We start from the raw sequence: 20,278 nt of genomic DNA on the forward strand, positions 1-20,278 counted from the left end.
GTTATCTTCACTTATACAAACAAAAATAGTTTGAATAAAACTCGAATCCAAGTGACAAAATTCTAATCTTGAAACAAGTATATTTTTGTGTAAAATAATATCACACGTTAATCTTAACCTGGTGAGAATGAACTGCGTGAAAATGAACGAATGAGTTGTCGCGGAAATGACGTGCTGCGTGTGTTGTTGTTGTTGTTGTTATGGTGTTGTTCCGGAAACTGCTGACATGGACAGACGGGGATGTGCTAGTGCCGAGACTGGAAAGTGCGTCAAGAACAGCGCTGGGGTTTTTTCTGATACTTTAGCATGAAATTCAGGTATTGTGCCGTCTTTTTATTTATTTTATCGTGTGTACGTTATATGCGTATAAGTCTTTCGTATTTGATGTTAATGACTGTTAATATAATTCTGAGCTCTGTTGTGGTGAAAGACAGTTGGTCGGTCGAGAACGTAACTATCGGCCTCACACTTTGACTCGACTTCGGATATTAACTGATACATTTTTATAGAGAGATAAAGACTGGATAAGATGTGGGTTTGGGATGATTAAACACGTATTGAACGGCAAAAGCTAAAAAGCTGTAATTGTCTTGACTTTATGGTTTGTTATTGTTTAGCCAGACGGCTAAGACGAGCTAAAGCCTGCTAGCAAGCTACATCGACACAACTAGCTTAGCTAATATAGGAAATTTGATATGGACTATATTCGGTATAATCATATATAAAAAAATATATATACTCTGCGGTATTAAACACAATTGTTTTAACTTGTCCTCTTTAAAACGTGATAAACACTCGAAGTTGTAATAAGTGTAAGTGCTAGTAACCTCGGCCTATTAGCAAAATATTAATGTCTAGAAAACAAGGAAAATATTTTTTGACAGTCATTTAACGCTATACATATAACGGTAACTAGTTATTTTGCTGTGAAATTAGTCACATTTCTGTTTGTATTGTGCTATTTTTAGAGTGACGACCTTTGGATTGTCAGGTAAATTGTGTCACGGAAGTTATAACTAAATAGCCGCAGTAGTTTTGTTGTTAAATGATTGTGTAAACATAAAAAACCAAGCATTATACAGTTCTAGTCTGTAAGACACATCATATGTGACGTCACTCGGACTTAAATAAAGGTAATCATATTTTTGATTTGAGATAGAAGAAGAGTTATTCTGTTTTATGAGTGGTTAAAGCACGTTTTCACTCATTCGCATGCTGCAATGTGCCGTGTGGAAAACCTTTTATTTATTTATTTATTTATTTTCTGGACAAGTCATCTGTTTCTGAAAGCGTTTCGGAGTGTAGTGCCAGAAATTTCCTGGCCTGCGTCCCCATGTGCATACTATCCAGTAATTTTCAATACTATTTAGGGCAGATAGTCTGATAGCATGCACATTGGGAAGCAGGGATGTACTCACAGCGCTCTTATCATACACAAGATTAGTTATGTTTCTTTAGGTTAAAAAGAAAAAAAAAGAGCAGAATTAATTTATGTGACATTTTAGACAAGTATAAGAAAAAAAGGTTATATACAGCATGTACATAAAATTTTGCTGTAAGTTTGATTGCAACATATAACTATTGCTGTTAATAATGTTCATCGTTTGTTTGATTACGTCTTTAATTGATTCTTCCATACATTTCTGCCATATGTACATTAACTGACAGTCACCACTGATAAGCGACTACTAAATATATTGTAGAATTGTGAAAAGCACTATACAAATAAACTTAAAAACAACAAACACTCTGGTTACTTGCATAACCTCAGTTCCCTTAGATAAGGGAATGAGCGTTGCATTAACAAGATATGGGGAAGCTCCTGTTTACTCTCTCTCTATATATATATATACAGTACATACCAAAAGTTTGGAAACATTACTATTTTTAATGTTTTTGAAAGAAGTTTCTTCTGCTCATCAAGCCTGCATTTATTTGATCAAAAATACAGAAAAAAATGTAATATTGTGATATATTATTACAATTTAAAATAATTGTTTTTAAATTTATTATACTTTAAATTATCATTTATTTCTGTGATGCAAAGCTGAATTTTAGGATCATTATCACACGATCCTTTAGAAATCATTCTAATATGATGATTCATCAAAGTTGGAAACAGTTCTGCTGCTTAATATTTTTCAGAACATGTGATACTTTTTTAGGATACTTTGATGAATAAAAAGTAAAAAAAAATATTTTTTTTATTTTTAAAATATAAATATTTTGTAATAACAATATACACTACTGGTCAGTAATTTGGGGTCGGTAAATTTTTTCTGCTATCTTTTTAAATAAAATCAATACTTTTATTCAGCAAGGATGTGTTAAATTGATAAAAAGTGATAGTAAAGAAAATATATTATTAGAATATATATTATTAGAATTTTTTTTTTTTTTTTTTATAAATGTAGTTCTTTTTAACCTTTTATTAATCAAATATATTAGACAGCAGAACTGTTTCCAACATTCATAACAAATCAGAATATTAGAATGATATCTAAATGATCATGTGATAGACTGGATGTTACAAGTGACACTGAAGGCTGGAGTAATGATGCTGAAAATTCAGCTTTGCATCACAGGAATAATTTTTTTTTTTTAAGTATATTCAAATAGAAAACTATAAGAAGAAACTTCTTTCGAAAACATTAAAAATAGTAATGTTTCCAAACTTTTGGTCTGTACTGTATATATATATATATATATATATATATATATATATATATATATAATAAAGGAAGAACAAAATGTAACAATTGGAACAATGCTCCTTTTCATTTTCCTTTTTTTCTTCCCCTTTATCACATCCCAGCCCCCAGAACACACAAAAATATATATATAAAATGTAAAATTACAATATCAGAATTCTAATATTACTAACAGTGAGGAAATAATTAACATAATTTGTTTAACCATCATGTCTGATTACGTTATCTTCTCCTTTTAGTTACTCTATTCATATTAGTTTGGGGGAAGAGTTATGCCCTTTTCAAAGAATAAGATAAATGAAAACATTTGGTTGACATTTTCTTCACTTTCAAAAACAGCATCACATCACTAAGCCAGAGTGAATTTAAAGGTGGTTTACTTGATTCACCTCCAATCCAATCGAATAATATTCTTCTCCGAGCCAATAGACATGGAAAAGTTTTTGGGCATGACCACACCATGTTCAGATATACTGTTTACTCATATACTAAATCCTGATTTAATCATGTTAGTGTAGATTCAGTAACCAATGGTGCTTCAACCAGCCAAAAGGGGTAGAACCAACTGCTATGTATGTCAGCACTGAGTGCCATTTTGTCATAATCTTTCGACTGAAGTGACAGTTGTCTGGAGCATTGCCTTTCAAACAGTCTCTCCAGTTGCATTAACGCTAGGGATCTCAATTTTCGATCATTTGCATGATCTGTCGTTTAAATGAATGATCAATTAATCTATTAATCATTAACCTTAATGCTACTTAATGTGTCTATATGTGCACAGTGCAAAAGCCACTCTCAGCTGCTTTCCCACCCAAAGTAAAGGGGTTTTAGTTTGAATAAAATGGTAGTTGCAGGTTTGTGAAATGAATAGATGTGATTATGATCATTTGATAAAATGAAGAGAGCGCGCCGTACGTTTGAGACCATTTTACTTTGTTGACGGTTTCCCGTGATGGAGGCTGCTGAACGCACTTCTTTAAATGGTTTTGTGGTGCTCGTTGTTGTATTTTAAAACTAGGGGTTGTGCACGGATAGTCGAACATTCAAATATTCGTTCTGCTCTAATTATTCGATAAATGATAGTCGAATTTCACAATAAAACCTAATTTGGTCACTTTCTGTGATTCTCCACGGCATATTTGAAGATGTATGCAAGCAAAAAATAATTAATGACTGAATAAGGGGCCATTCACATATAGCGCCTAAAAACACGTGGAAAACGCTAGGCGCGCCGCTTTCTCCTTCTTTCCAAAGCGCTCGGGCGGAAGCGCTCCTGAGGCGTCTGCCATTGCTAAGCAACAATGACGCGCTCTCTCCATGAAGACGCGGAAATTTCAGCAAAGGATAAATGGATTTGCAGCACAAAAAAATCACTCTCAGTAGCTCTGCTCTTAAATTTATTTCAAAATGGCAATCCATATACAGCTATGATCAGCTGTTCCTTCATCTTGTCTGAGCTTTCAACGTTGTTTACGGGAAAGGATAAAGCTGAATGTTTAGTTCTTGTCACATGACCTGCGGTGCGCTTGCGCATTCTGAAAAGTTGAGATGTTTTTAACTCGATGCGGTGCGGACGCGCCTGGAAAAAACGGGACCGCGTCACTTCCATTATTAGCGCGCATACCGCTCGCCTACATTGGAAATAACGAACTTGAACTAAGAATTGCGTTCTTCTACAGTGCTTCAAATATGCCGTGGAGAATCACAGAAAGTGATCGAATTCAAGAACATTGTTGCGGCATCTCTCAAGCAACGAATAAACACAGCTAACTTGGAGAATGCAGTGAAAACTCCTCTTCTCGCGTCTGCCCTAGACCCTCGGCACAAACATCTCAGGTTTCTAGAAAACTTTTTTGAACATTATCAGAACATTTTCCTTGATGCGAGATGCAGCCGCCGCGACCAACGATGAAGAGGATGCAATGCCCACTCATCGGAAAAGGCTGAGCCAGTTCTCCAGTGATGATTACAGAGAGTCCAGTCGAGACATGTGGGAACAGTTCTTGCTGTAGCCATGTATTCCACCAGATGAGGATCCCATTCAGTGGTCAAACGAAAACACCAAGTGCTTCACAAAACTTATTCGCTTAGCACACCGTTATTTGTGAGTCGTGCCAACGTCTGTGCCATCAGAGCACGTTTTCTCTGCGGCTGGCTTTATTGTTAACAGACTAAAGCCTGGTTCACACGGCAGGATAATTAGGCCGATTTTAGCCCCGATTCACCCCTTCCGACAATCTTAGGGATGCTCCGATTATCGTAAAATAATCTGATCAGATATTCCTGCCGTGTGTGGTGTGTAAAGACTGCTCTCCTCTGCTCGGAAGGACGTCGGGACCGCTCCGATCTCAAATCGGGGATATCCAACATGTTGGATATATTTGGCCCAATTTCTTCTTGTGTGTGGTGTCCCCCGAGGACAAATGATCACGCAGCTTGTGGACTGTGGCGTGTAGCCAATCAGAAAGCGAGGTGACGAGGCAGCGAGGAAATACCGGGAAACAAAATCAAAACAGCCGGCGGCATGGCGCACCAGAAAGTCCGGTGGACGTCGGAGATGGAGGACCAACTCGTCGACCTGTGGCAACACCGTGAATGTTTGTACAACGTTTCGTGTAAAGAATATAGTACGTAACGACATTTCTATGAGATAAAACAACAACTCACCTCCATATCATGATGTAGCAAGTATAGTCCATGATCGCGAAGTCTCCACTTCTTTGACCATCGCCGTTATTTGTTTTTCTTATGTTTTTTTCGGTTAAAACCAAAGCACAAACTATGGCCACTGCATCCTCTTCGTCCGCCATGATTGTTTACTCTGAAGTCACGTTTGATCTCGAGGGATTTTGCGAGATTTCCCGTCTGACCTGGGAATGCTCGGGAGTCAAATCAGTTTGTGTGTGATGTGTTGATTTTTGCCGTGTGGCTGCACACCACACACTGTACGACCAAAACTGTTAGACCCGTGATTTTTTATCGCCGTGTGTGGGGTCTGTCAGGTTTGGAAAATCGGCCGACAATTTTAAAATCGTCCCGTGTGAACCAGGCTTAAGGACCCGACTTTCCCCCGATCATGTTTACATGCCTGTGTTTCTTAACAAGAACATGTAAAACAATAGAAAAAAACCCAAAAAAGATTTGCTGACAGTTTAAAAGTTTCAAAGTTAAGTCTACAATAGCCTAATTGCTGCAGGCTGCTTTACGTTTTTTCTTTGTTCACTTTTTTTTTTTTTTTTTGCTTTTAATCTGTACTTTTGTTTGTTTGCACACATTGTTAAAGGTTTTCAGCTACAAAACACGATGTGTAATGTTCAAGCTTATTGGGTTTAAGCTTGTTCAAAATGACGGAAACAATAAGGTGCTGAAAAATAACGTCTGTCTCATTAAACTTAATTTAAATAAACGAAAATTCGAATATTCGTTTTTTGTGAGCTCAAATATTCGAATGTGATATTTGCGGAAAACCCCCATCCCTGTTTAAAACATTGCAATGTTTTCAACTAACATTATGCCGTTTACAATAAAATGATCCCAAACATAATTGTGGCGTGTGGCTGTGCAGAGCAGTCAGTGAACCGCTTTCTATCGCTGCAGGAAAACACACTGTTGCTCACAAGAAACACTTTTATCTGAGTATTATGACCAGTAATTTGATCCTGCTGGATCATGTTCCGGAAAATGTCAGACTTTTGTGTTCCTGTAGGCATGTTTGTCTTAAAAAATCTGGCATTTACGGAGCATTAAATCGTGAAAGTGTATTCGTGCATACGAGGACAGAGCGAGCGCATTTGGATGTTACTGGTCACATTTTTTTCTCTTACTGTGAAAATGCAGGAAGGCAAATGAAAGATTTCATGGCCATGAATTTAGAATTCATTTGATTTATTAATGTTACCTCATTTTAGTTAAATTATGCATTAGGGAACAAAATTAATGAAATATGGGCCACAAATGAATAAGTCTTAAGAACGAATTAACAAGTTAACAAGTAGGAATGAATAGCCTTTGTGTCCTGCAGCCCTGCAGCCCTGCAGCCCTGGAAATTGCTGAGCCTGATATGAAACAATTGTCTGGGTTTAATGACTTTGTTACTATATATCTTTTACTTTCCATGATGGATAATTTTTTGTTGTTTCTATTTTAATGTACTTTTAAAGTTTAAATCACATTTAAATGATGATCCATTTATTGTCATCGTCACTCACAGCCGTTCACACTGTTTTACACATGAGCCGCACGCAGCCCAAAATTAAATAATCGACCATTGATAGCTTTAATCGATTGCATCTCTTATTGACAGTTAAGCTAACATAGATTATTTGTCGACATCCCTAGTTAACACAACATGGGAAACACATTCAATTGTGCCGTGTTATAATCAAGTTCAGAACGAAGCCGCCCTGTTAGCCCAGCCCAAGAGCGCTCATACTGAGGGCTACTGTAAGCATGAGCAAATAATGAGACCCAAGCTGTTAGGCTGAGGACTACATAACACAACCTTTCTCACTTACAAAGAAGGTTATGGCGAGTTCACACTGCACAATTTTCAAACTCATTGGATCGACGTTGTTTTCACACTGTGTGTATCTGGAGTAGCATTCAGTTGCTGCTGGTTTCACATTGCACGATCATCTCAGTTAGGTTCAACCAAAGATGGCGCTTTAGCTCCGCTAAGTTGGCCATGGCCTTGCTGATCGCCTGTGCAGTGGCATAAGTAGCACGCAGAGCCAGGTCAATTGATGGTCACAGCTCTCTGAAGGCGTCAGAACTCTGGCCAGACTCCTCCATGGTGCAGAGAGGCTTAGACTGGAACACTTGGAGCACTGCCATCATGTGAAGCACTGAACCAGCTGGGCCAGCCGATGAATAAGGTAGTCCAGCAGGGCTTAAATGTATGTGCTGCATGGGCTTTTAACCCTAGGGACGATGGAAGGCACAGATGCACAGCAACCGCCTCTCTTCTAGAGGGGGGAGCTTGCTGTAACCTCGTTCTTCTGCACCGTCTACAATGGGGGCATGCCACGTCCTGGTGAGTTCCTTTTGAAATGGCTGTAGGAACAGGGATGGCCGCTGGCGGGAGGATTGTTGCACCACCTTTTCAGCAACCACTCAACAAGGAGGCCTTGGGCAAGTTCTTCTGGGGCCGACCAAGCCAGGTTGAGATCCTCCACAGCCTTGGTTAGAACACAGATCAAGGGTCTGAGGAAGGGTGTCAGGGTCTTCACCAGAACATGCCCACTCCACGACAGCTTCCTTCTTAGATCTGCCAAAGGAAATCAAGCCACTTGCAGCTGATGAGGGGTGCTGATATTCACGTATGAAGAACACCGTTTAATCGAGGCAATAAGGGAAGAATGAAGCATGCGGGACCTGAGCAGGTGTGATTTCACTCGAGCCCCTTGTTCAAGTCCCCCTGCTATGCTGTTTCTTCCTCCTAGGGAAGGGGGAATCAGGAGAGCCGGCTGAGGAGGACCTCCTTCGTGGAAGAAGATGATCTGGGAGTGGAGAAAGGCGAGACTGATGTTATTGCAGTGAGAACATTCCTCCTCTGTGAGCTCAGCCTCTCCGTAGACACTGCAATAATAAATTAATCATTATATTATTGGACTTACTAAAAGATGACACATTTCTTTGTGTGTAAACCAACACATTAAACTGCTTATCAACTCTATATAAGCGATATATATATATATATATATATATATATATATATATATATATATATATATATATATATATATATTAGGACTGAGAAGATGCGCAAATAAACGCTGAAAATGAAGTGGATTTGCGCATCTTCTCAGTTAACAATGGCTCCGTGTAGTAACAGCTGCTCTATGTGAAATCACGCACCTGAGGGAATTTACCGCTGATTAGAGAACCGGCTTTACTGACGAGATGCGCATAACGATCGGCCGATCGTGATCGGAGCAGCCCTAATATATATATATAGCTATATAGCTATATAGCCTCTATAACAGAGCCCTGCACATGACATTCACATCGTCTCTTTTGGATGCATACACACTGCACACTTCTGCCACGCATTATGCCTCTGACAGAGAAGTGTCATCACAAGAAGTATGGAGGTAATGCAGACCCACCCCTAGCGAAGAGATGATCTTTATTGCTGAAGGAGAAAATTCCGACAAAATGGCACTCAGAGCTGACTTATATAGGAGTCGGCTCCACCCTTTTGACGGGTTGAAGCGCCAGTGGTTAGTGCAGCTACACAAACCTGATCAAATCAGGCTTCAGTTTTAGAGTAAACTGGAGTTTCCCCATAGAGTTTTAATGCAACAAGAGAGACCATTCAAAAGGGAACTGAAGAAATGAGTCAGGTAAACCACTACACAGATCTTTATGGTCTCCGCTGGTGAAATGTTATTTAGGTATCACCATAATTACAAAACAAATGACCTTATTTTATAAGTGTAGCTAATATCGACTGTTCACAACCACACAGAAAAAGACTCCGTTTTGTTCATTGCTTACTGAGTCATCATTACCTTATGAGTGTGAGCCGTAAATTATTTTTGAATGTTTCAAACCTGAAAAAAAGTACAAATAAATGGCACAAAACTGGTACATTTCCCAAAGTCTGATAGTTGTGGTGACAATTTGACCCAGTTATCTCAGTTATAATTAATAATGTAGTTAACTTTAATCAATTATTATCTTGATATGCTTTAAATTAAGGGTGGAATGATTCAAGGTAAAAAATTAATGTACAGTCAGTACAGGCCCAGTTGTGTTTGTATAAATCGTTTTGCAATAAAAACTGACATTATATCTTGTGTGAAACTGTTAATTGAACATGTAATAACTATGAAAATAGACAAACTAAGTTGTGTGTTCTGTAACAGGCAATGATTGTTTCATAATGTTACATAAAGATGTTCACCCTAGATTACTGTAGAATCTGGCACAAAGTGTCTCTTTCACTTCTCTTCTGGGTCCTGTATTCCCACAGACACAGCTGCTGATAGACAGATGGCTTTATACCTGGAGGGGACAGCAGCAAGCAGCACCATGGAAACCTCAAATTTTGCCCATGTCATCTTCCAGAATGTGGGGAAAAGTTACCTCCCTCACGCAGCATTAGAGTGCCATTACACCCTCACGCAGTTCATTAAACCACATCCCAAGGACTGGGTCGGCATATTCAAGGTGACACTCACTTTCATTTGGTCTTTGTTTTATACCTTCTCTTTTCTGCCATGTTTTGTTCAATCCTTGGATATGAAGTGTCTACCAAGAGAAGCATAGCTTGTAACTTCACTTGGCTTAGATTTTTCTGTTTCTCATCTCATCACCATTCCACCTTCAAACATGGCACTTACATTTAAGAGTTTATATAAATCAGGGCTTTGTATTGTCCACTTTTCCGGTACAAGTGGATTTTGTGAAGGGGCAAGTGAAAGAGAATTTTACTTGCCTGACCGGACAAGTAACCTGATTAAAATGTTAATAACAAACAATTAGCTTATTCTGATTTTATTACTTTCAGTGTGAACAGTGACTAATAACAGATAACGCGATAATATCAAGGTTGCTTCAGTTGAGGCTCATGCAGTCTGTCTGACTCGCGGAGAAACCAAAACTATAATCACAACAGCATACATAAAGAAACAAACATGAACAAACATACTGCGGTGGAAAAAAAAGAGATAAAAATTCTGTATAATATATGTAAACATCACACAACCAAGAGTTATATTTTCCAGACTTTCAGCTTGATTGCAATTGTGATATTGATTTTATACAACTTTAGTTCAATAAACAAGTAATATGAACTGACTTTCATTTTAGTCACATTATTGATTATTTTTGCTCCATTTTGCTAACGAAAATAGTTCTAAGCAGCCACAGCAGAATAGTCACGCATCTCCGAGCAACTGAATGATTCAGCATAAGGAGTCAATGATTCAGTGAGCCATTCACGAAGACATTAGGTGAGTTCGACTTCACGCAGCATTGCGCAAACTGATTGCTATCTGACTTGAAGCAGTGCATGCTGGTTAGAAATTTTGTCCGACTTGAGACGGCGCCGACGCCACATGACTGTCACGTGTGGCATCAAAGTACCGCGAGAGCGTTTCGAGAGCAGCCGTCTGACTCAGCCGCCGCAGTTTATCCAGAGCGGCTGCAGGAGTGCTGATGACGACACAGCTACAGTAATATTCAATTCAAAAATAATTAATTGAATGAATCAGCTGTTCGAATGAATCGGTTGAATCAATGATTCACTCATTAAGAAAGTGACTTGCCACTTAATTTCTTATTTAAAGTAGCATTGCATTTTTACAACATTTCATATTTGTGTCAAAAAAAGTAAAACAGTAATCTAATAACATTATTTATGCATTTGCAATTTTGAGTAAATATGGAACCTCTTCATTAAACAGTCTAAGTAAATCTAAATGGCACTTTCGATGCAGCTTCTGTGTTTCATCTGCAGTGGAAAGATGGAGTTTGTTGATACTTATTTAATTTGAATAGTAACAACCATATAGTGTCTTATTATTCTAACTTAATATAGGCTATTGATAAAATGTAAAAATTTGACTTAAATTATTGTCCTTCATAAAGTGAATATGCTGATTAAAGTAATAACCTGATAGAGCACTAATGAGACTATTGCTACAGAATAAATTACATTTCTCGAACAAGTAACTTTTTTTTACTTGGACAAGTGAATGACTGATTATTTGTCAAAAGAACAAGCACATGTAGTTATGTAAATAACTATAGTAAATGTAACATTAGTATACTAAAACAGAACTTCCAAGTAATGACTTCCAGAATACCTTTAGAATGAAGGTGCATTGTATTAATATTTTGGTGTCCTGTTGCAGAAAAAAATAGACCTTAATCAGGTTAGACGCCATATTGAATTTAACACAGTTGGAAAAGAGACTGTTAGGGATACAGTCTTTACAGTGGCACACACTGTATAAAAGTACTAGATTGTGTAATTTTAAGTTTCTGAGGTGCTTGTCAACAGAAATACATTTCGTCAGCTAAACTGTTGGTATGTCGTTAAACAGTGGCACAGCCTCATTTTCATTCCTGTTGAAAATTAAATAAGGCGCTACCCAGATAAATGTTACACCCTGACTATTCACATACCTTCCATGCACAGCACCGAGCCAAAAGTTGCGGTGGCCACTTAGGCTAAAATCAAAAGCATTTAAACAAAATTTTCAGTCAATTATGACTCAGATATCATATGTCAACACAATGTTAACCTATTGGACTTTCCGGCCTTCCTTGTTTTACGTCAGACCTGTACTTTTTTCACTTATTTCAGGACAATGCTCATGTCAGCCAAGTTGGTTTCCTACCATTTTATAGGAATCATGTGTAATGTTACTGCAACTTTAATGTCTTGATTCCATTTCCCATCTTCAGTTTCCACAGTGTGGAAATTATAAGGCCCTGCTGTCATATTTGGCAGTGTTACGTTTGGGGAGCCGCCATTACTGCTGCTTAGAATAATGTTGCATTTACTGCTGGCCACTAAAATATTTCCTGCTGTAAAAGATTTTCAGAACCTGATTTCACTCTAGTCTGACTCGGAGAGAGATTACTTTTTTTGTAGGTATTTGCTACTGTTATATATAGTGTAACCCAAATGTCCACTTGATGCATACTAGATGCCAGTTCCAAAGTAGGCTATATAGACGGGCCACTTCTCTTGTCCCTGAAGCCATTCACCTGCTGTGTTTTTTAGGAAGAGGTTTCAATGGAGAGCTCACTAGAAAATAATCTTTTTAAACCTGAAGAAAATGTGTTGTGACAACTGATTGGGTATGTATGTCTTATTCATGTTATTCTTGAAAAACTGTGAATCATATCCAGGAAAATCTCAGTCACAACTGGTTCCCCTTCTAACAAGGTTTTCATCAAGTGAACATGAACGTTTACTACTGGCTTGTATAACAGAACGTGGTTTGAGTATTTTGTGAAAGTGCTTGGCAATTCGCTTGGCAGAGAAGAAGAAGATATAAAATATTACAACTTGCTGGTAGATTGAAAATTCCACTGTGTTGGCATAAAGCTGTGCGTCATGCTGGAGTGTAGTTGAACACGAGTGTGGTCATGACGGTGAGCACGGGAATGAAATATGTGGGTTGGCAGGATAAGCGGGGTGTTTTGTCTCCATCTGCTTTCTGGAGTTCCCCAGCTACTGCTGGATGGGAGAACATAAAACAAACTGCATTTACAGCATCATGGATGTGGACTGTTTGGCAAGAGGAAGTAAAAGTTAGTGGAAGGGGAGTCGAGTGTGGTCACTGTAAGGGTTTGGTGTCTGGGGTTGGATCCGACCAGATCAAAGTGGTGTTTTAGAACATTTTACTTTGCATGGGATATAGAGAGTCTGATGAAGCTGTTTTACGGCCGGCTGTCAGGTCAGGAAGCTTCTGCTTCTCAGCAGCTCTGTCACATTGTGGCCAGTGTTCTTGATTAAAAAAGACAAACCCCCTGTGAGAAACAGATACAACTTTTAAATTCATGCAAGGTGGGTTAAAATCTCCACAGTCCTCAGACCATCTGATGCATATCAAATGGGAAGAGTTGACTGAAATCGCCAGTCCTGTTTTGATTGACTTGGAGTTTGTAAGGTTCATGCCATTTAAATCTTTCAAAGATAATGAAACTTTTGTTCAAGTAAAAAAAAAACAAGATATAAAACAAAATGGTGCGTCCTCCATCAAGTCATATTCATTAAAAAAGATTGCAATGTCCTAAGAGTAATGTTGTGGTAATATCCTTTCAACTTTTAAGGGTAGTGTACTCCCCCATGTCTTGCGTCAGCACTGGTCAATGCATTGATTTCTATAAAGTGAAGCATCAGCTTGAGTTTTTCCTCCAGCGTTTAGACCTCACGTCGCTAGCTCCGCCCCTGCACCATAGCCCGTGATTGGAAGAGAAGATGAGTCGTTTTGAGGGGGAGGGGAAGTTAACGTTTTTGATTAAAGACTACGAGGGCACATGACTTTAAAATTAAGTGCATTTAAATTATCATAAATGATTTATAATAAACACTGCAGTATTCCATTTTAAAATAAGAATTTTACATTTTGATTTCATGGTGACTTTAAGTGTCAGTTTTTCGAAATTGAAATTTATACATTAGCTGAATAAATAAGCTCTCCATTGATGTATGGTTTAGTATGATAGGACAATATTTGGCCGAGATACAACTATTTGAAAAATCTGGAATCTGAGGGTGCAAAGAAAATCTAAATACTGAGAAAATCTCCTTTGAGGTTGTCCAAATGAATTCTTAGCAATGCATATTACTAAGTGTGAGTAACGTGACCCATACTCAGACTTAGTGCTCTCCATTTAACCCATCCAAAGTGCACACACACAGCAGTGAACACACACACACACACACACACACACACACACACACACACACACACACAAACACACACCGTGAACACACACCCAGAGCAGTGGGCACTTGGCAGTCAAACTCTCTAACCATTAGGCCACGACTTCCCCCTATTATGAATCAAAAATTAAGTTTTGGTATATTTACAGTAGGAAATTTACAAACTATCTTCATGGAACATGATCTTTGATTTTTGGCATAAAAGAAAAATGTTTAATTTTGACCCATACAATGTTTTTTTTGGCTATTGCTAAAAATATACCCCAGCGACTTTAGACTGGTTTTGTGGTCCAGGGTCACATATATTTTTTCCATACTATGGAAGTCAGTGGCTACCTTCAACTGTTTGGTTACCAACATTCTTTAAAAAAAAAAAAATCTTCTTTTGTGTTCAACAGACAAAATAAATTCATTCAGGTTTGGAACAACTTGAGGGTTGTTAAATGATGACATAACATTTTTTGGGGTGAACCAACACTTTTAAGAGGAATTTACCTGGGAAGCTCCTACTTGGGCAAGTAGTTGGAGTTGGGTAATCATTATTCTTATGATAAGTTATATAGGGAAAAAATATTCTTTCATGATTATTTCATTGCTTATTTATACATGGTATCTTATTAAAAAAACATTTATTTTGCATAAAGAAACTTTGAAAGGTTAGTGATTAATTTACATCTTAATTTGTTGTTTATAAGCTCATCCATACATATATTAATATTAGTTTTATTGAAGTATGGCACAGGAAATTAAGAGAATCTTTATTTTTTTGACATTTATGTGCTCAACTCATTAATCTGGTATTTCAAACTTCATTTGAAGGTCACATTATATCTATATCTGCTGAAGAAATAGATGCAATTCACAAAGTGAAACTCCATCATAGAGGAATGGCAGTTAGTCCATGAGTAGTACAATGGTTCTACATAATTGTTCTTACTGGCCAATCACAATCTTTGTTTATGATCTGAATTATGATGGAACTCGCATTGTTATGTAGTCTGTCATACAGTTGGATCACATAGTGTCCTGCCCTGAAGGGAAGGCATGTTCCTCCAAAAAGAGTTGACTGATTGACTGCATTTTTCTGCACCCAGAGACACAGAATAACCTCTGGCAATGAAGGACATGATCATAAATCTCAACATGGCTGTGTCTGTGTTGACAGACAAAAGGCAGCCGCATCAAACACCAGAAAATTGCAAGACCTGTTCCATGAGTCACTCGCCTGGAGCATCAGGTAGTCGCAAGGCTATTATCGCCACCTAGTGTTCAGGAGATTAACTGATCATACCTGAACACCAACTTTATGAAAGGAAAGTCTGGGTACTTTTCTTGAAACCAGGAAATCTTAATCTAGTGTAAATGTGATTTAAACAATGGGGAAAACTCCAAATCCTTCCCCCTCTTAGTCACCATTATCTGAGCCATAGCACAGTCTGTCATGACATAAGATGTCATTAGATGTGTAGGGATGTTTTAAAACCTCTAAAGGAGAAATGCACGAAGCATCACTGAATTTGCCTTTTGCCTATTGCTTCTTGTTTGAGCAGGCATGCTGCCTGTGGCTCTCTTATGAAGTTGGAATGGTTACAAAGGGGGTCTAGTTGAAAAACTTTGTCATGTCGGATTGTCAGAACATGCCAACAGACACACTGCACAGAAGGTGAACACTGCTTTATAATTATCCTGTCAGCGCAGTAGTTGTTCTCTGTACTGCATCCTGATATATAGACTCGCTGTACCCAGTGCTGCATGTAGTTAGCAAAGAGACAGAGTCATGGGCCAAGTCAGTGTATCACTGCGATTCAGGGAAGTAGGTATTTCTCCCAAACACTGGGATGCTCTGTTGTTCTCTCTAGAGTTTTATTTGTTTATTCCTTTATTACATGCAGTAGTTCCAGAAGGTGTTTGCACACTTAAACCACATTTAAGATTGGAATTTGCATTCGGTTGTAAATATTAAACCGCATGGTGTCCATAAACAAATAATGTTTACTTTTTAAAACACTTTATAATAAATTTTTAAAAAATTATATAAAGAACAATAATAAATGTGTGTGTTTGAGTGCAGAAAACTTTAGCATCTGTGGCATCAATGTAGACATAACGTCATCAGATATGTCGCAGTGTAGTAACAATGATACTGTTGGAGAAATTAGTGTGTGTATATACAGCAAATGATAATGAAGAAATCTCAACATGTACATCACATCAAAGAGAAAGTATTAGTAGCATTCGTGGATCATACACACACACACACACACACACTTGTTGTTTATATAATCGTTTTCTAAGTATTTTTAAAAAGTAAATAATTGGTTACTTAAAATATAAAATGATACTTAAAACATACTGTTAGTACAACTCTGAAGTGTATTTTTCAAACACTTGATAAAAGTTTCAGCAATTATTGTGATATGAAAATTTGCTACGTCACATGCCTTATTGTTCATATTATATATAATTGGCACATAGTTTTACATATAATTCAATGACATTACATTTTTGTACATTTTGTGTGTGTGGAGTATCCAAAGACTTTTTGGGGACAGTATATACAATTTAATTTTTTGCTTTATTCATTAGATTGATCTTTGTCCTTGTGGTTTATAATATAATATAATATAATATAATATAATATAATATAATATAATATAATATAATATAATATAATATAATATAATATAATATAATATAATATAATATAATATAATATAATATAATATAATATAATATAATATAATATAATATTTATATAATTTGTTTTTGCAATTATATTATTAATAAAAATGACTTTTTTTGATGTTTTTCTATTCTGTTTTCCCCCTGCCAAAGTACGGTAGTTATCCAGTAAATTTAAAAAGGCTAATCATTCTTATTCATCTCGGTCAAAGTATTTGAATTTAATTTTTTAGTCTATATTTGTTTGATTAAAAGAGCTGGAGCTGCTCTCATCCTGGATCTAGTGTAGTTTCTCATGCCATTTTTATTCTCATCCATCTCCTTTTGGTTACCGTTTCCTCCGCAGACCTAAATGAGAGACACACAGGAGCTTGATTTTTGCCCTCCTTCACCCCAAACATCTCTAATGAGTGGAGTTTGGTCCAGGCAGTAATGACGCTCCGTATGGGCCATGCCTTTAATGGCTTCCTGCTCTTTACAGTTCCAGCACCTCGGGCAACTTTTTTGTACAGTTATGGGCTTTCTGCAACACTAATGTTATTGTGGACAGAGGACAGCTGTATGGTTTGAGCAAACAAGCCACACAACGTTCTAGCATGACTGAGCTGTACTGAGTTTGCATTATTTTACTGTGTGTGTTTCTGTGTGTTACTTCCAGGATACTATAGAGTTCCCACTTAGATGCTGATAGCAGGTACTAGGCATGCGTTCACAAACACAGTCAGCCCAATGTGAGTCTGATTTTGTTTGACAGTTTTATGACAGAGGGCTGAAATTATGGATGTATTTTCTGTACTCCCCCTCATCAACCATCAGTTAACAACACATAAAATTCATATAATTACATCTTGGTTTCCATTCTGAAGTATGTATAAAATTTTCACCTATTTTCTTCTTCCTGTTAAGGCTGAGTTGTAGCCGCGCTCCCTCAACCGAACATATTCACAAGGCTTTGGTGAGAAACACGTGGCAGGCAGGCCCCTGTAAAACATAGCTGAGTCCATGTTTTTACACTCTCATCTCAAAGGCTAACTACTAGGCCTCATGGAGATGAGAAAAAGAATTTTGCAACATGATTGGAATCAGGCAAAGGTTAAGACCACAACAGCTTGACAAAGCAATTACAGTCTTCATATTAGTGTATGTGGGAGAATTCACACTTTATAGCTTCAGATTTGCCAAAAGCATGTGAATTTTATTTTGTATATATTGTTATAATATATATATTTTTAGTACAATTTAATTATATTTTTTTCTTACACTACTAGTCATTTTTTTGTGCTTTTAAAAGAAGTATTTTATGCTCACCAAGACTGCATTTATTTAATTTTATTTTAAAATGTATTAAAAAAGGAAACACATTTATTTCAAATTGTAATTATATTTTACAATATTACTTTTTTGTTCAATTTTTTTTTTATCAAATAAATACAGCCTTGGTGAGTATAAAATACTTTTACTAGAAGTTTATATAGTAAAATTACATATATGTGTTATGTTAAATGTTTATATGGATGGATAGTGGTTATATTTATTATAAAAGCACTAAATAATAAAATGTATCTGCGGTAGTGTATATCTGATAATGTTTTTATCCAACTGTAAGATAACTAAAATTTTGGACTAGAGACTTTCCGGAGATTCTCGATTTTGTTTAAAACAGTATAGATTTATCTTAAACCACAGTTCTGTTAAATGCTTGATTCTAATTGATGACAGACATGTTCAAAGCATATGGCTATACTTTTAAATTACCACACAGCTATGAAGTGTCGCGAGTCTTGAACGTGTTACATTTTCATGCCAAATTATTTCAGTTATTTAAAAGGTGGCTTAAATTCTACCACAGCAAAAGAGCCACAAAAACACTAAACGACTAAACAAGCATATGACAAACAATAGGATAAAAATGTCAAACTACTTTATTTCTGAAATGACTTTTATTGCTGTCTCTGTCTTTCTCTCTCTCTCTCACATTCAGATGCATACACACGCATACTCTCATGCACACACAGAACCTTATTTGCAGCATTTCCTCTCAACTTAATCACTGAAACAAGCAACAAAGTTGTACACAGAAGTGTTTTGGTTACGAAAACCTTAAGACGGGTCATCGTGGACCTCCTATTTAATTGAATCAAAATTATTTCCGGCATCACCAAAGGCGTTTCACGTCTCCCCGTCATTGGTTGAGCCAGTGTTAAGCATGGAAAGTGTATTTTAACATTTAAAAAATATTTTAGCTTTCAGTCAGATATGCTAACCTTTTAAAAGGTCTCTTTTTGACAGGTTGGCTGGAGCACTGCTCGTGACTACTACACGTTCTTGTGGTCACCTCTTCCAGACGACTACACTGAGGGAACCGCAATCAACAGATCTGTGGTTTTCCAAGGTAAAATAACATTGTGAAAATGGGGTTTCACGCAAGCATTTCTTCAATGAATGTCATGCCAGAGAGAAGGCCCCTCAAAGCTTTTAATATGTAGTGACGGATGCAATAAAATAGGAAACACTGAGGCCTCCTATTAGAAAGGTTGAAGTGTTGATGGGCAAGTTTTACTGGAGTGGTTCAGGTCACATACTGGAATCTTTTTGAGGGATTATAAGGTTTCTGTGGCATGAGTCCGGATTCCTCATGGCGACTTAAGAAAATATACCATTAAATAAAATGGACATGAGTCATGTCATAAAGCTGCTGTGGAACAGACTAGTAAAGTTATGATGTAAATGATGGACTTCAGGCTTTGTTCATTAGTCTAAGCTGTCGTTCATTAGAGTCCTATGGGAAACACAAATGAGTTTAGTGTAATACATAAGCTGCTCTAATGGTAGGATTGTTCTCTCTGCTTGATTTTGGGGTATTTTGCAGGTTACTACGTCCCAAATGATGATGGTGAGTTCTACCAGTTTTGCTATGTCACACATAAGGGGGAGATCCGTGGGGCCAGCACTCCATTCCAGTTCCGTGCCAGCAGCCCCACAGAGGAAGAACTGCTGACAATGGAGGATGAAGGAGGATCTGATATCCTGGTGGTCACCACCAAGGCCAGTTACCTGGAGGTGAGGAGATTGTTTTCTTCCCGTTACCTACTGAACTCAAGATTTCTTGAACTTTCGTTAAACTAGTCAGTTTTCACATGCCAGGATTGTCACTTTCGGTTCTTTTTCCAGCAAAAGATGGAACAAATTCAACAGGAAAAGAAGGAGCTCTTGGAAAACCTGGACCTACTTCAGAAAGAGAGGGATGAACTGATTGAAGAGAAGGACAGACTACAAAAAGAATATGAGCAGGAGCGAGAGAGCAGCGCTCAGCTCAGGAAAGATGTGCAGGTGAGATGGGACACCGAGAAAAACATGTCACGAGTTTAAAAGAGGATTTTTTTTTTTTTTTAGAAATATATTGGAAATTGAAATGTTTTTTTTTTTCAAATTGTATCGAATGGGTTAAAGAAAGGATGTTTATATATATTTGTCC

The 20,278-nt window shown here is 37.3% G+C and overlaps 1 protein-coding gene across 4 annotated transcripts in view; it reads left to right on the plus strand.

Moving 5' to 3' along the window:
* Window positions 1-169: 169 nt before the first annotated feature.
* The window catches only part of LOC132102834 (tax1-binding protein 1 homolog B), a 31,198-nt gene continuing 11,089 nt past the window's right edge, over window positions 170-20,278 (plus strand). For all 4 annotated transcript variants that reach the window (XM_059507510.1, XM_059507511.1, XM_059507512.1 and 1 more), the window contains exons 1-5: window positions 170-317; window positions 9,688-9,884; window positions 19,093-19,195; window positions 19,673-19,863; window positions 19,975-20,133. In XM_059507510.1, coding sequence (XP_059363493.1) covers window positions 9,708-9,884; window positions 19,093-19,195; window positions 19,673-19,863; window positions 19,975-20,133 — 630 coding nt within the window. In that variant the 5' untranslated portion in view covers window positions 170-317; window positions 9,688-9,707. The remainder of the gene's footprint in view (window positions 318-9,687; window positions 9,885-19,092; window positions 19,196-19,672; window positions 19,864-19,974; window positions 20,134-20,278) is intronic.

Source organism: Carassius carassius, chromosome 24 (assembly GCF_963082965.1).
Source record: "Carassius carassius chromosome 24, fCarCar2.1, whole genome shotgun sequence".
Classification (NCBI taxonomy): domain Eukaryota; kingdom Metazoa; phylum Chordata; class Actinopteri; order Cypriniformes; family Cyprinidae; genus Carassius; species Carassius carassius.